The 16,996-nt window shown below is 55.1% G+C and overlaps 1 protein-coding gene across 1 annotated transcript in view; it reads right to left on the reverse strand.

Annotated features, from left to right (window-relative positions):
- Positions 1-1,007: 1,007 nt before the first annotated feature.
- MRPS23 (mitochondrial ribosomal protein S23) overlaps positions 1,008-16,996 on the reverse strand; it is a 28,969-nt gene continuing 12,980 nt past the window's right edge. Inside the window, exon 5 of the mRNA XM_041482885.1 lies at positions 1,008-1,253. Coding sequence (XP_041338819.1) covers positions 1,023-1,253 — 231 coding nt within the window. The 3' untranslated portion in view covers positions 1,008-1,022. The remainder of the gene's footprint in view (positions 1,254-16,996) is intronic.

Consider the following 16,996-nt stretch of genomic DNA (forward strand, 5'->3'; position numbering starts at 1 on the left):
CAGAGCCTCCCTGCCCTGCAGCCCCTCGGGGGTCCCGGGGGGCTCAGCCTGCTGAAGGTCAGCGCACGGCAGGATGCAGGACGGGCTCTCTGGAAAGCAGTCAACACATCAAGCCCTTAATGGGGTTGATGATTAGTGGAGCACCGAGGGGAAAATTAGATTAGAAAAACAAATGAAAATAATTTCGGAAGTCGTGTTTGTTCGGGGTGGAAGGAGCTTCCACTGCGAGGGCTGCAGGAAACGATTTGACTGCAATCCAGAAGAAAAGGAGCGCGGGTCTGGAGTACATTAGTGTGGTGGGAGGCCGGGAATAGCAGCCACTTAACCCTGTCATTCAGCAAACATTAGTGAATTATGAGAGTATTATATGTGGGTGATGTGTTTTGTGCAAAGCCCGCGGGCCCGCGGTAGCAGCACTGCAATGGGAGTGGGGGTCGGTGTCAAAATGTAAATTTTTATACCAGCTCTGGAACAAAAATAAGATATTGTGTTCGCCTCCCAGCTACTGAAATCAAATTGCAGCCGAAATCGGAGTTGTAAAATAAGCAAAAATTTCCCTTCCCTGTCAAATTAGTGCCCCGATAAAGAAAACAAGGGAGATAAATGTGATTTACTTCCTCTCCCTCCTGTCATAAACATTTATGGCCGAGCTGTAAGGATGAGCTGCAGGAGGCAGCTGGGGCCACTGGGGTTGTGCAGAGTCACCCACGTGGGGGTCTTTGGGCACGGAGCTCCTGCCACATCCCACCCTGTGCCCCCCGTCCTGCAGCCCTGCCCCAGGACCCCCAGCCACAGGTCCTGGCTGTCCCAAAACCTCGCAGTAAATATTGGATTTATTAACCTGCTGGGAGGACTTGAGCACCCTCTGCTCTTCGGCAGAGCCGCGCATCCCCCCTCACACATCTGGAGGCTGCAGCAGAAACCAAGCCAGCGTTTATTAATTATGAGCTTAAGCGCTCCCTTTCACGGCTATTTACAAGGGCCGCCTCATTATTAATACAGAATAATAAAATAGAGGGGTTTTAAAACTCATTTGTTCCACTGGGTACCAGTCCCTGTGGTGGCACGAGCCCGGATGCCACCCAGCCTGAGAGCGCTGGAGCCCTGATGGTGATGAAACTCACCCCAAAATACCCCCCTCCCTTTACCATTCTGCCTTCAGTTATATCAGATCCCGTCAGGAATGAGCAATCCCAGCAGCTCGGCGTGTCGAGGGCTGCAGTTTTGAGCCGGTCACGAGGCGGTGGCAGCGCCTGGGTGAGGAGAGACACTTGTAATTCATTAGCGCTCTGCAAAGGGCACCGCTGCTTGACTCTGTTTGTGCATCAGGCAAAGGCTCCTTCCTGCTCTTCACCTCCACGGCAACGGCTGGAATTAGCACGGAGCAGCTCCCGCGGGCAAACGGAGCTAGCAGAGAGCCCTGCAATGGTCTGGGTTGGAAATGACTTTTAAAATCACCCCGTTCCACCCGCTGCCGTGGGCAGGGACGCTTCCCGCTGTCCCAGGCTGCTCCTGGCCATCCAGCCTGGCCTTGGGCACTGCCAGGGCTTCCCCACCCTCACAGGGAAGAATTTCTTCCCCATATCCAAATTAAATCTGCCTTCCTTCAGCTTGAAGACATTCCTCTTGTCCTGTCACTGCACGCTCTTGTGAAACGAGTCTCTTTCCAGCCTGTCCCCAAAGCCACCGCATCCCACGGTGGCAGCAAGCCCAGGTCCCCAGCCTGACCTCCCCAACACCAACAACTCAACCTGACGGGGTCAGGGCTGCTGAAACTTGGGCGCATTCCCACCCTCTGCTGAATTTCTGGCAGCCCGGGGACCAGCCGAGGTCCCGGTGACAGTGACAGTGTGACAGTGCCCAGCCCCAGCCTGCTGCTGCCAGTGGCTGTGACACTTGGAGTGGCACTCGCCCCGGGAGCGGGTGACAGGAGCCCGTGCACTGCTCCTGTGTTAATAATTACTGATTAAAAACTAGTTAAAGAGCCAGTGGAGGCTGGAACGTGCATTAACCACCTCGTGCCAGCCCCGGGGATGGGAGCAGGCGCAGAACGAGCCCTGGCAGTGTCTGCACGGCCTGGTGACACCCAGCAGGGACCTGCCACCTCCTGCGTCCACAGACCGCGGGCTCTGGTGTGACACAAACAACAGCAAGAATAAAAAGCAGGAGAAAGTTCCCGGTTTTGCCTTTTCTAAGCCTACAATGCATTTTGGCCACCAATAAAACTGCTGGGGATTTATACAGAGCTTTGCCTCTTCAAAGCAGCAGTTTGTTCCTCTCAGCCCCTTTCATCCAGACATCCAAAGTGCTTCCCATCCGTCCTTCCACAGCCTTTTGATGGGTGGGGAATTCCTCTTTTTTGATATTGACAAAGTGAGCCTGGCTGGGCTGTGAGCTCCCAACCCTCCTGACCGGAGGTGGAGCCCAGGCCAGGTCTCATCCCTGTCCCTGTCCCTGTCCCTGTCCCTGTCCTGCCTTGCTCCAGCAGCGGCTGAGTTAGGAAAGGAGCCTGAGCTGAGCTGGGGAAGGGGTGAACACCCAGAGGGATGGGGAAGGGGTGAACACCCAGGGGGATGGGGAAGGGGTGAACACCCAGGGGGATGGGGATGAACACCCAGGGGGATGCAGAAGGGGGTGAACACCCCAAGGAATGGGGAAGGGGATGAACACCCGGCGGGATGGGGAAGGGGATGAACACCCAGGGGGATGATCAAGGGGGTGAACATCCAGGGGGATGGGGAAGGGGGCGAACACCCGGGGGGATGGGGATGAACACCCAGGGGGATGCAGAAGGGAATGAACACCCAGGGGGAAGGGGATGAACACCCAGGGGGATGGGGATGAACACCCAGGGGGATGCTGAAGGAGGTGAACACCCAGGGGGGTGATCAAGGGGGCGAACACCCGGCGGGCTGCAGCCCCGGGCCGGGCTCAGCATCACCCGGGACCCCCCCGGGGCACGGCTCAGCCCGGGACAGGCGGCCGGGCTGTCACTGTTGGCAGCCGTGACACCGTGCGAACCCGACCTCCCCACGGAGCGGCAGCGGGGCGGACACCGCAAGGTCACCGCAGTGCGGAGCCCACCCGGGGGGCTCGGCCCCAGCCCGGGGCTCCCCAACAATGCTCTGCCATCGGCAATCAGAGCATCCGCCGGCCGCTCATACAAAATCAAGAGGCAAAATAATTGAGTCAATAGCGCTGCGGAAGGATTGCTCCTCCAGCCCCATTCTTGTGCTAACAATCCTCCGGCGGGGCTGAGGATTCAAAAGCTTGGAGAATCAAAAAGGAATTGATTTGATTCAGAGCTTTAGCCCGGGCTGTATTTAACACATCATTTCTGCTTGCTCTACATAGAGTAGAAACTGTTTGAAGGCAGAGGAGAGAGGCAGGGGAGCGGGAAGGAGCAGGAGAATATTCTGGATTTGTTGCTTTTCCGAGAGGGTTGGACCCACAGCGTCCCCCCAGGCGGGTGACAGAGCCTGGGGACCCACAGAGAGACAGCCCTGGGCTCCGAGACCCCCGAGCATCCCCCGACCCCGGCGGGAAGGGAAGGGAAGGGAAGGGAAGGGAAGGGAAGGGAAGGGAAGGGAAGGGAAGGGTTCCCAAAGTCCCCCCAGCTCTCACTTTCTGCTCCCCTCCAAACACCATTTCCAAGATCCTGCAGCACCCCAGGGAACTTCTTCCTCCCAGAAAAACTTCCAGGGTAAAACCCCTTGCACTGGCAAGTCTCTCTGACAATTATTTGCTTTTTGGCAAACACCCAGACACGTTTTCATTACATCTGTAATAATCCTATGAGCCCTTCTTGGCCTGCTTTTCATCTGTGAAAGGGGCAGAAAACTCCTCATCCAGCTCCAGCATCCCACCAAAAACACAAACTAGCAAACGCAGAATTCCCCCAGATTCCACTAAACACGAGGGCAGCAAGAACAACCCCCCAGCCCCCTCCAGGGCTGCTCCACACCCCACACATCAGAACAGCAGCACCAAGGGACACCCAGACTGAAACAGCTCCAGAAAAATCAAAATCCGACCGAGCTGCAGAACAACACCCGGCACCTGAGCAGGGGAAGGAGCCAAGAACATTCCAGCAAAGCCCTTTCCCTGCTCCATGTGTGCTCTTCCCAACCCTTCTGGGTGGTGATACCCCTGGCAGAGCCCAGCTGGTGGCTGGCACGGCGGGGACCCCCAGACCCCCGCCCAGGCAGCTGATCTGATGTGCTGATGAGCGAGTCATGTCGCTGTAATAAGGAGTGTTTATTTGAATAATAAGGTCAGGGAGTTAAGTAGTTGGTATTCCACTCGTAGGAAGCAGTTTGCACAGTGTCACTAATAATTAAAGGGGTTTTTTGACTAATCTAGTTGCTCTTCCTAAATATACTCCACTCTGTTCAAGAAACTCATCAAAGCAGCGAAGTGATCTTCGAGGTTATTAATCTCCTTTGCTCCACAGCTGGAGCAAATTTATTTGCTTGAATTAGCATGTAATAAACTTATAATAAAGCTGCCATATCGCTCGCTTTAGAGATATAGTTTGTGTAATGGGTAGTTAAATCTAGGTAATGCTGCCGTGGTCTTTGGGCTCGGGGAGAAGGGGAAAGGAAAAACTCCCCAGAGTGCTGCCTTATCCCCAGCACTGGGCTTCAGTGGGATTCCTTCCAGGCCAGGAAAAGACAAACTTTTTGGAGACCAGTGGGTCGGATATGAAGCAGAATTGTTCCCTGTGAGGGTGGGGAGGTCCTGGCACAGAGGAGGCTGGACCACCCTGGGATGGTGGCAGGTGACCCTGCCAATGCAGAACTTTTTGGAGACCAGTGGGTCGGATATGAAGCAGAATTGTTCCCTGTGAGGGTGGGGAGGTCCTGGCACAGGGAAGGCTGGAGCACCCTGGCATGGTGCCAATGCAGAGGGGTACAAATGGATGATCTTTAAGGTCCCATCCAAACCATTCCATGATTCTGTGACTCTGCCAAGCCCATCAGCAGCCCCTTTACCATCTCCAGCCCAGCAGGAGCAGCTGAGACCTGTTTAACAAACCTCTCAATACAGCAAAGGAGGAATCCCCACGAACGGTGGGCATCTTCCCTGGCCACCAAAGGAGAATTAGCCCCAAAAAGCAGGCTCAGGGCTGCCAGGAGGGGTGAAGCCCCAGCCCTGTGCAGACCCAAGGAGCAGCAGGGGATGCTCAGGCTGGCAAAAACACCAGCAGCACCCACAGGTCAGGAATATTCCAAACAGGGCTGAGCTGGGCACAGGGCGTCCAAATGAGAGGAATTCATTCACTTCAGCCCACAAAGCTGAGCCTTTCTAGGCTGCAGTTTCCCAGGAACAATCAATCCTCTGCCCTGCCCTTCCCTGGGACAGTCCGTGGCTGGAAGGGGCAGATGGAGACGGATGTGGCACACGGCAAGGTTCAGCTGCACAGGCAGGGCTGTGCCCCTGCTCCTCAGAGGTTATTATTCACACAGCCTGGGCAGTAAATAATTTTTCCCTCTCTCCGTTTCAGCTCTTTTCTCTTCCTGGAGCAGGGCCTGAGCATTAGCCAGAGGTGTCAGAGGTGTTAGACAAGGTATTAAGGAGGTGTCAATGGTGAAATAGCTGGGATTACAGTAAAGTCTAAATAAGGTGTAAAATAAAACCAAAGGTGATAAAGTCGTTGATAAGAAAAGCTGGAGAAAAAATAGGAGTGCAATTATTTTTCATCCTGCTTGTTCACTCTCACAGTGCATTATCTGCGGCTTTGCAAAGACTTAAGTGAGATCTTTTTTCCCAGCCTGTGGTATTTCCTCCAGGCAGCACCACAGCTCCACACGGCAGGGGAGCATCCAGCACCTGCACACAAACCCACACCTGACAGGAGATGCTCCTTCCTCCTCCTGCATCCTGGCCAGGGGATTGCAGGGGAGCCGGCAGGCTGAGCCCCTGGAGCCAGGCTGGGACAGCAGCTTTTGGAAGGGCAGGATCTGCCCCTGCCGGGCTGCCAGGGCTCACCTCCCCGGCAGGAGCACATCGATCACCCCCCAGCCCTGATCAGGGTTCGTGCAGGGTGGAGAGCTCCTGCTCCCCCTTCCCCCAGCACGCCCCGCGAGGGGGGAAAAAAAATAATGCAAGAAATTACTCCGGATGGCAAATGTACAAATTAGCCTTGATTACTATCCGGGTCCCACAGCCTCCTCTTCCTCGGGCTCATCAGCTCTGTCTGCAGAGCTGCTGTGCTCCTGCAGTGCTGGGGGCCAGGGCAGCCCCGGGTGCAGGTGGGAGCCCCACGGGACCCCCTTCGGGACCACCAGGGAGGGGGGAGCTGCCTTTGCACCAAAACTCTGCTGGAGGATGCGAGGGCAGAGCTCTGCTGAGGCTCCCTGGCTCTGGACCCTGAACCCAGTGGCCCTCTCTGCCAGGCACAAACCAAAATAGGGGTTTTTTCAGGAAAAAAAAACCACAAGGGGAATAATTCTGGTGAGGGGGAAGAAAAAAAAAAAAAAAGTCATTGAAAAGCACATTCATCTGCAATTCTCCCAGTGCTGTGAAGGGTTATTAACTGATTGGATTTCATCACATCCCACTTTGCTGCTGCCGAGGCTGATTGTCCCATATTTGCATTTCTCCTGGACAAGCAGCAATCCTGGCCCCCACGGTGGGCACAAGGCCGTGCCATGTGCCCTGGGCTGGCAGCAGGAGCTCAGCTCCATCCCATCAAGGTCCAACCAGCAGGAACAGCTCTCCCAGGCTCCTGGGGTCAGCCAGGAGCAGTTCCCCTCGCTCAGGGCCAGGAGCTGGGAAGCAGCACCATTTCAGATGGGAACTTTCTGGAGTTCATTTGTTTTGGTTCTCTCAAATGGCACAGAGCTGCCAGGCAGGCTGACATCACCCCTGGAGGCATTTAAAGAAATGGATGAACACCAGCAGCAGATGGATGTGCTGGCCAGGCACAGCCCAGGCACACGAGCGTGCTGTGCCTTCCCTGCTTACCATCCTCATTGATAATGCCTTCACCCCAAAACCATTCCTTCCCTGCTTACCATCCTCATTAATAATGCCTTCACTCCAAAACCATTCCTTCCCTGCTTACCATCCTCATTAATAAATCCTTCACCCCAAAACCATTCCTTCCCTGCTTACCATCCTAATTAATAAATCCTGCACTCCAAAACCATTCCTGTGCTGCACCTTCCCTGTTTACCATCCTCATTAATAAATCCTGCACTCCAAAACCATTCCTTCCCTGCTTACCATCCTCATTAATAGTGCCTTCACTCCAAAACCATTTCTATGCTGCACCTTCCCTGCTTACCATCCTCATTAACAATGCCTTCACTCCAAAACCATTCCCACCATGGTGGCCCTGCAGGAACGACCCCAGGTGCCCCAGTTCCTCACCAACACCTTTCATTAACAATGCCTTCACTCCAAAACCATTCCCACCATGGTGGCCCTGCAGGAACGACCCCAGTTCCTCACCAACACCTCACCCATGGGTTTAGCAAAGTATTCCCACTTTTTTCTTCCTTTAATGTATTAATTCGTATTTATGAACAAGTCTGTCACCACCGTGTGTTGTGCTCCTTCTCCATACATGAAACAAGCTGCTTTCAAGGTTTTTAATTAAAACTGAGCCAAGCCTTAGTAGAACAATTCGATAGTGGGGAGGAAGGGAAATATTTTCTACCCTCCATATGAGCAATGCCAAGTTTCCTTCTCCTCTCAAGGACTGCAGAGACTGGCTGAATCGAGGGTCACTTCTGTGGCTGCCCCAAGAGAAAGCCTCAGTGGTTTTTTACACAGTGCAGGGGAACTCTGGCACTCATTTTCCATGGACCCACAGTTTACATCTCCAGCCCACAGCCTGAGCAGCTCAGATCAGCTGCTGCAGACCTGTCAGCTCCCACTAGCCCAGCCAGAGCCACCAGCACACCACCACAATCAGCAATTCCATCCATCCACCCCAGCCTGGTGCCCTGGGAGAGGAGCAGGACAGCCAGAATTTGGGGCAGGGAGCAGAGAGCCAGCCTGGCTCCTGAGGGTGGGGATGGCAGGGTCCCCAGGCAGGCAAGGGGCACAGCCTGGGGGTCTGCAAGTTCCCTGGAAACTCACCCATTGTGAATATCAAATAATGGTTTGGGTTGGGAGGGACCTTAAAGGTCACCTCATTCCCTGCCATGGGCAGGGACAGGTCCCACAAGGCCAGGCTGCCCAGAGCTCCATCCAGCCTGGTCTGGAACACTTCCAGCTCCAGTATCAATGTCCCCAAACAGTTCTGCATCACTGCTGGGCTGCAGGGGCACGGGCAGGGTGCTGGTCCCAGCCTGAGCACACAGGCATGGCCAGCACAGAGACAGCCAGGATGCTCTGGACAGATCTCCCTCTCCAAAACACTTCAGCTCCTGGAGCACTGTAAGGCAGCAAACCCCAAAAGAGCTGCACCCCATCACCAGCAGCTGCCTGAGCCAGCAGCCAGGGTGATTAATATTGAACATCAACAAACAAAACAACTGGAAAGTCAACAGTTTAGGGGAGAGAAGCCCCGAGTCCTGAGGATTGTTTTAAATGTGCAAAATGCCATCTCTCTAAATAACCAAACTCCACTGCTGCGAGTGGGAAATTGCCACCCACGGCTAAAGCTCCGATTTTAAACGCATCCTCAAGTCAATCTTTGTAAATTCCACATTAAATATTGATCAGCCCCAGAGAGGGCTGGTGCTGCGTGTGCAGCATGGATGTGCCAAATTCAAACAGGGGTGGCTGGGAAGGAGAGACTGCCCAGGGCACTGCCTGGTCACTGCCTGGTCCCAGCCTGGTCACTGCCTGGTCACTGCCTGGGCACTGCCTGGTCACTGCTCAGGTCCCAGCCCAGGTCCCAGCCCAGGTCACTGCCTTGCCCAGGGCACTGCCTGGTCACTGCCTGGTCCCAGCCTGGTCACTGCCTGGTCACTGCCTGGGCACTGCTCAGGTCCCAGCCCAGGTCCCAGCCCAGGTCCCAGCCCAGGTCACTGCCTAGATCCCAGCCCAGATCCCAGCCCAGATCCCAGCCCAGGTCCCAGCCCAGGTCCCAGCTCAGGTCCCAGCTCAGGTCACTCTGCACCAGCAGCCAGTGACATCTCCAGGGCAGGGAGCCCCACCATGTCCCCATCCCACCAGGGACCACATCCCAGGGAACCTGCCTGGATGGGAACCAGCACATCCCAGGGAACCAGCACATGGAGACACAGAGGAGACAAGGAAGGACCCCACTGATGGACAGTGCCCAAAGCACCACGAGGAACGTTTAAAGCACCATGAGGAGCATTTAAACTCCATGAGGAACATTTAAACTCCATGAGGAACATTTAAGGTACCATGAGGAATATTTAAAGCACCATGAGGAACATTTAAAGCACCATGAGGAACATTTAAAGCACCATGAGGAACATCTAAAGCACCATGAGGAACATTTAAACATGGACACAGGAGGGAAGGAGACAAGCTCTGGTGCTTCCCTTCTAAAGACCCCAGCTCCAGCCACATCCCATGGCAGCAACGAGTGCATGTCCAAAAAATTCAGCTTACAGCATCAGGGCAGTTCTGGTTCCCAAATTCACACCATCACTGGAGGGCTCCAAGGGGGAGGTCTGAACCACCAGCATTCCCACTGATCCCATTGGGAAGGGGTTTAAGGAAAACATGAGTGTTGGGAAACTGGGAAACTATCCCTTCTACTTCCAAATCCCCAAACATGGTGCATGTGTATGTATATATATATATATATCTCTGGAGTCTTATGAAATCGTACTTGAAACCCAGATTCCAACTCCATTTCCCAAGCACTCCTATAAAATTTTCATTACAGATTGCTGCCCTGCAGTGGAACCAGAGGGCAACTTTATTAGAGGCTGCCTGGCAGCAGGAGAATGAGCCAGTCAACAGCTCCAGATATTCCTCTGCGAGACATGGCAGAGTGCTGGAAATGGAACAGATTATATAAAAAAAAAAAGTAATTCAGAGCAATTTCTAGTAAAGAGTCAAAGAACCATATAATTCAACATTTATATAGACAAGGCTTCAAGGGAACTCTTCAAAAAAAAAAAAAAAAAAAAAAAAGAGGACGAGGTAACAGTAAAAACTCTGGTTTGATTTTTCCTCTTTTTTAAATTTCTTTCTTAACCTGCCCTGCTGGTTTGTGCCACCCTTGGCTCTGGCAGCAGCTGCAGGGACAATTCCAGAGCCGGTTTGCTGCTCTCTCCCAGAGCAGGTCCAGCTCTCCCCAACAAACCTGCCAGCCAAGCGGGGCTGTCCTGCATCCACCAGGGATGGGGATGACCTTCCCCAAAAGTGCGATTTTCCTCCTCCTCCTCCCTGGCTCGCTCACGGTGCCCAGGAGGAGCAGAGAGAGGGGAAGACAATTCCTTTTCTGGTGATTAATTGGGGTGGTGCTGCAGCCTTCCCCAGGTGCTGCAGCTGCGGGAGCGCCGCGCCTTCCCCGCCTCGTTTGTCATCCCCCGACACTGGCACAGCTTCTCCAGGGAGCACATCCACATCAAAGCTGCTTGGATCATCCTTTTGCCAGCTATCTGCTGCGTTTTCTGGCCTAGTTTCCCTTCTGATCTCCAGCTCCCGTGCTTTCCCTCCGTGAGCCCCAGCCCAGCCTGCCCCAGCTCCCGCGGCTGAAGGCTCCTGGGGGAAATCGGGGTGATGTAGCTGTGGTATTTTCTGAAAAACCCTTTTGCCAGGATTTTTCTCCTGAGGAGCCTCAGGAAAGAAGTGTAAGCAATAACTATCTGCTGCTGTGGAATGCAACAGGTGCATCTTCCACTGCTCCATGTGGATTGTTCTCAATTGATGGCCAACCACAGCCACCTGTGGGGCTGTGAGCAGCCACAGGATTTTGTTATGCACTCTGTTCTTGTTCTTTCTAGCCTCCTGATGACCTTTTCCTCTCTGTTCTTTTAGCATAGCTTTTATGTAGTAATTTAATATAATACACATCTAAGATAATAAACCAGCCCTCTGAAAATGGAGCCAAACTAGCATAGCTTTTTATGTAGTAATTTAATATAATACACATAGTAAGATAATAAACCAGACCTCTGAAAATGGAGCCAAATCTCTTGTCCCCACAGATGGAGAGCTCCCAACAGGGTCACTCTGCTGGCACATGGTCAGCCTGGGACCCTGCAAAGCCAGGGTGCCTCGGTGCATCAGCCAGAAACAAACACTTCTGCAGCCAGAAACACTTCTGCAGCCAAGGATGCCCGTGGTGGGGTGAAAACATCCCAAACTGGCAGAACTCAACACAGGAGAGAGCTCCTGGGATGGGGATGGGCGTGCTAGGAGCCTGCACTGGAGCCACAGCTGCCTGGGGGAGGTGAAACCAGCAGCTAATTCTCTGTTTTTTCTCTGTAATTGCCTCAGGTCACAGTGTGTGCGGCAGAAAAGCAAACACTCCCCTGCCCCGGGGGGCATCACTGCCACAGGAGCGGCTCCGTGCAGCCCCAGAGCCCTCGGGAAAAGCAGCTCCTGGCTTTCCAGGGGAGCACATCCCACCTGCAGGGCCCGGGGAGGGAACAACAAGGAATTGCTGCTTTTTTTTTAACCCAGAGATGCTTTTCTCTCTGTGATGGCACTTCAAGAAGAGCTTAATGAAGGGCATCTTCTTGGTTCTGAGAGGCACAGACAGGGCAGAGAGCACCACAGATCCACCAGCACCCCATCACGTCTGCAGCCTCCCTTCCCCAGCCACGAGGGCAGCACGACGTGCTTCCAAAAACTGGGACACCTACAAAGGCTTTACCAGCAGCAGCCACCACGCTGGAGTAGCCTGTGCCTGCCTGGAGGTGGGGAACATCTGATTTCAGCTTCTCCTGGGTGCGGACAAGGTGACTCTGTGGGACGTGAGCATCCCTCCTGCTGCAGGCAGGATTGCAGCCAGGATCCCTGCAGGTCCCGAGCAGAACGCAGCTCCAGGGCTGTGCACACCTCCAGCAGGGCCTGCCCAGGTGGGACACGCAGCTTCTGCTCTGTCCCTGCCCAGATGAGCCCCCCTGGCTGGTCAGGGCTGCCAGCGAGCTGAGCTGTGCCCAGCCCCAGAACACAGAGCTCCTGCCCAGCCCCACAGCACAGCACCTGCCCGTGGCACCAGGGGCCATCCATAGATGTTAAGTGCCCAAAAATAGATTATTAAGGGACCTGTGAGGGCAGCAATCTGCACAGGAGGCTCCTGGCTCTCTCCAAGGCACGGGGGGAAGGAGCCCCCAGAGCAGGGAACAGCAGCACCCCGAGTGCCAGCAGCCCATGGGGGATTTTAGGGCTTTGGTGGAGGAGCAGGGAACTCACTGTGGCACTCTCAGACCAGCCCAAAGAGGGACACGTGTCCCTGGAGACCCCAGGTGGCATCTCCCACCCCTCCTGGGAGCCTCTCCTCCTCCCTCAGCACCACCAGGACCTGCCCAGCACCCCAGGGGTGTTTCTGAGCAGCCAAAAACTCCCTCCAGGCTCCCAGCTCAGCCTGCCACCCCTGGCACCCAGCGGGAGGGTCTGTGCTCCCTCCCTTCAGCAGCCTGTGTCAGCAGTTTGTTGTGCAGCCCTGGAGGTTCTTCAGTTAAAAAAAAAAAAAAAAAGATAAATAAGGAAGAGGCATTTTCAAAGCTTTAATGGCTTTGAAAACAACACGGAGAGTTCTCTTTACTGCAGGAGAGGTTAATGATCTCCCTGTGCCACAGAACCGAAATGGACATCAAAATAAATAACCATAATAAGGCACAAAGCATCGCCCAGAGCTGCTCGGGCAGGAGCTGCGGCGCGTTTCCCTCGTCCCGAGGAGCTCCAGGTGGGGAATGCTCAAAGGAAGGCAGTCAGTTCAAAATGAGAAGCTCTGCTGGGACACAGAGGGGCTGCGCCTCACCCTGCGGCCAGCGCCCTGCTCCGGCTCCTGGGGCACCGGGGCACCTGCAGCCAGGCAGCAAGGGCAGCAGGGTGACACCGGGCCAGGGTGACATGTCAGGGTGACACTGTGTTGGGGTGACACCGTGACAGGGTGACACTGTGTCAGGGTGACACTGTGTTGGGGTGACACTGTGTCGGGGTGACATGTCAGGGTGACACTGTGTTGGGGTGACACCGTGACAGGGTGACACTGTGTCGGGGTGACACCAGGCCAGGGTGACACCGTGTCAGGGCGACACTGTGCCGGGGTGACACTGTGTTGGGGTGACACCGTGACAGGGTGACACTGTGCCAGGGTGACACCGTGACAGGGTGACACTGTGTCGGGGTGACATGTCAGGGGGACACTGTGTTGGGGTGACACTGTGACAGGGTGACACTGTGTCGGGGTGACACCAGGCCAGGGTGACACCGTGTCAGGGCGACACTGTGCCGGGGTGACACTGTGTTGGGGTGACACCACGTCAGGTTGACACCATGTCAGGGTGACATGGTGTCGGGGTGACACCACATCAGGGTGACACCGGGCCAGTGTGACACTGTGTCAGGGTGACACTGTGTCAGGGTGACACTGGGCCAGGGTGACACCGTGCCGGGGTGACACCAGGCCAGGGTGACACTGTGCAGGGGTGACACCACGTCAGGGTGACACTGTGTCGGGGTGACACCGTGACAGGGTGACACAACGTCAGGATGACACCATGCTGGGGTGACACCACACCAGGGTGACACTGTGCCAGGGTGACACCGTGACAGGGTGACACCGGGCCAGTGTGACACTGTGTTGGGGTGACATGTCAGGGTGACACCATGCCAGGGTGACACCGTGCCAGGGTGACACTGTGTCGGGGTGACACCACATCAGGGTGACACCGGGCCAGGGTGACACTGCTTCAGGGTGACACCGTGCCAGGGTGACACTGTGCCAGGGTGACACTTTGTTGAGGTGACACCACATCAGGGTGACACCGTGCCAGGGTGACACCGCATCAGGGTGACACTGTGCCGGGGTGACACTGTGCCAGTGTGACACCGGGCCAGTGTGACACTGTGTTGGGGTGACATGTCAGGGTGACACTGTGTCAGGGTGACACAGTGCCAGGGTGACACTGTGTTGGGGTGACACCGTGCCAGGGTGACAGCACGGTGGCCCTGCTCTCCAAGGGACACTCAGTGGCTGCCAGCAGGGGTGGCAGACACAGAACGGGAGCGTGGGAGGGACAGTGGAGCTCACCTGGCCCCACCTGCCCTGCAGGGACAGGGACACCCCCAGCCCTGTCCCTGTTTGGGGTGACAAACCCAGAGTGTCACCCTGCTCACCCCCAGGGCTGCTCTGCCCTGGAGATGCCAGCACCCTCTGTCCCCAGAGCTCCGGTGACACCGCAGGTCCTGCACAGCCTGGGGGGCACAGAAACCCCAGCACGGGAGGGGTCACAGCCCCACAGAGCCAGCACAAGGGAGGGGACAGCCCCACAGAGCCAGCACAAGGGGACACAGTCCCACAGAGCCAGCACAAGGGAGGGTACAGCCCCACAGAGCCAGCACAGGAGGGGACAGCCCCACAGAGCCAGCACAAGGGAGGGGACAGCCCCACAGAGCCAGCACAGGATGGGACACGGCCCCACAGAGCCAGCACAAGGGGACACAGCCCCACAGAGCCAACACAAGGGGACACAGCCCCACAGAGCCAGCACGAGGGAGGGGACAGTCCAGCTGATCCAGGAGCCGATCCACCAGGCACAGGAGTGGGCAGGGAGGGTGGGAGCTGCTCTCGCGGGCATCAATCCCCTTTCCCAGGGTGGGAGCTGCTCTCCCGGGTACCAATCCCCTTTCCCAGGGTGGGAGCTGCTCTCCCGGGCATCAATCCCCTTTCCCGGGGTGGGAGCTGCTCTCCCGGGCATTAATCACCTTTCCCGAGGCTCTGCAGCCAGGACAGAGCTATTAATCTATTAATCTATTAATCAGCAGCACATCAGCCCGGCCGGGCCCCTTTGTGTGGGTCCCTTCCCATCACAGCCAGATAAGATTATCAGCCAGGAGCAAGACACCCATCGAGCTACACCTGACTGGAAGAATGGGATTTGATTTTATTTTTTTTATTTATCCCCCTGTCTCAAAGATGAGCTGTTTCTTGTCTTGTCAAAGCACATCCTTTTCTTGAAAGAACCAGCTTTAAGAATCCAATTTGTCAAGCTGGACAATCATTTGAGAATCCATAAAAAAGCCTCGGTGACTTTATCAAAAAAAATAAATCAGAAGGTTTTAAATGGTAACTGAAAGGGATTTGAAAATAGGTTGAGTGGCCTACATCAATTAATCTTCAGAGAGCTGGGGCTTTGTGAAGCTGGAGTGGCAGAGAAGTGTCAAAAACCAGTTACTGGGCTGGAGGAGATGGAAGTTATCGATATTCCTCCTCTCCTTTTTCTCTTTTCCTCTTTCTCTGCCTCTTCAGAACACAGCGAGGCCACATCCCCCTGCCCAGCCCCAGGGCACTGCCAGGCTGGGCAGGGCTGGGTGCCCCAGCCAGGAAGGGGCAGCTGGGCAGGGCCACCCTCTCCTGGTGCTGTTTTCCCACCAATTCCTCCCAGAATTGGTCAGCCAGCGAGGGCCAGAGCTGCTGTGCCAGCCTGTCACTGTCACTGCTGTCACCGGGCACCACAGGGACAGGGACAGCCCCTGGCAGGACCACGGGGCTCTGCTGGCACTCACAGGTGGCACAGGGGCCCCGGGGGACACTGGGGTGAAATAGAGATTTTAGAATTCACTTGAGTCAGGGGCACCTGGGGAGGGACACTGGGGTGAAATACAGAGTTTAGAATTCACTTCAGTCAGGGGCACCTGGGGAGGGACACTGGGGCACCTGGGGAGGGACACTGGGGTGAAATAGAGAGTTTAGAATTCACTTGAGTCAGGGGCACCAGGGGAGGGACACTGGGGCACCTGGGGATCCCCAGCTCCCCGGGGAGGGAGGAGAGAGGGCACAAAGAGAGAAATGCTCTCAGTTCAGCCCCGGGGCCAGAGCAAAGGCCAGCAGAGCAGCAGAGACCGCGGGGCTGGCAGGGAAATGCAGGAGTGGGAAAGGAGGGATTCCAGCAGGAGCCAGTCCCTGGAGCTCCCCACCCGCTGAAGCAGGGACAAAACAGCCCCGGGGGTCACCCCCAAGGGACACCTGGAGGGGAGCAACGGGCTGGACAATCCACCGTGAAAATGGAGAGCCTGGGAGGAATCAGAGTGAAGGGAAGGGAAGGGGAAAGGGGAAAGGGAAAGGAGAAGGGAAGGGGAAAAGGGGAAAAGTGAAAGGGGAAAAGAGGAAAAGGGGAAAAGGAAAAGGGGAAAGGGAAAGTGAAAAGGAAGGGGCAAAGAGGAAAGGGAAAGGGGAAGGGAAAAGGAAAGGGCAAAGAGGAAAGGGAAAGGGGAAGGGAAAGGGAAAGGGGGAAAGGGGAAAGGAAAAGGGGAAAAGAGGAAAAGGGAAAAGGGAAAGGGGAAAAGGGAAAGGGGAAAGGGAAAGTGAAAAGGAAGGGGCAAAGAGGAAAGGGAAAGGGGAAAAGGGAAAAGGGGAAAAGGAAAAGGGGAAAGGGAAAGGGGAAGGGAAAGGGAAAGGGCAAAGAGGAAAGGGGAAAGGGGAAAAAGGAAAGGGGAAAAGGGGAAAGGGGAAAGGGAAAGGGGAAAAGGGAAAAGGGAAAGACAAAGGGAAAGGGGGAAAGGGGAAAGGGGAAAAAGGAAAGGGGAAAAGGGGAAAGGGGAAAGGAGAAAGGGGAAAGGGGAAGGGAAAAGGCAAAGGGAAAGGGGAAAAGGGAAAGGAAAATGGAAAAGGAAAAGGGAAAAGGAAAAGGGGAAAAGGGGAAAAGGGAAAATGGGAAAAGGAAAAGGGGAAAAGGGAAAATGGAAAAGGGAAAAGGAAAAGGGGAAAAGGGGAAAAGGGAAAGGAAAATGGAAAAGGAAAAGGGAAAAGGAAAAGGGAAAGGAAAGGGAAGGGAAAGGGAAAAGGAAGGGAAAGGCCATGCTGCCGTGCTCTGGGATGTGAGGGGCTCCAGATGGCTCTGCGGTTTAGTGCAATAAAAAATTTAATCTGACAGGCAAG

This window comes from Pyrgilauda ruficollis, unplaced genomic scaffold (genome assembly GCF_017590135.1).
Source record: "Pyrgilauda ruficollis isolate IOZ18807 unplaced genomic scaffold, ASM1759013v1 scaffold59, whole genome shotgun sequence".
Lineage (NCBI taxonomy): Eukaryota > Metazoa > Chordata > Aves > Passeriformes > Passeridae > Pyrgilauda > Pyrgilauda ruficollis.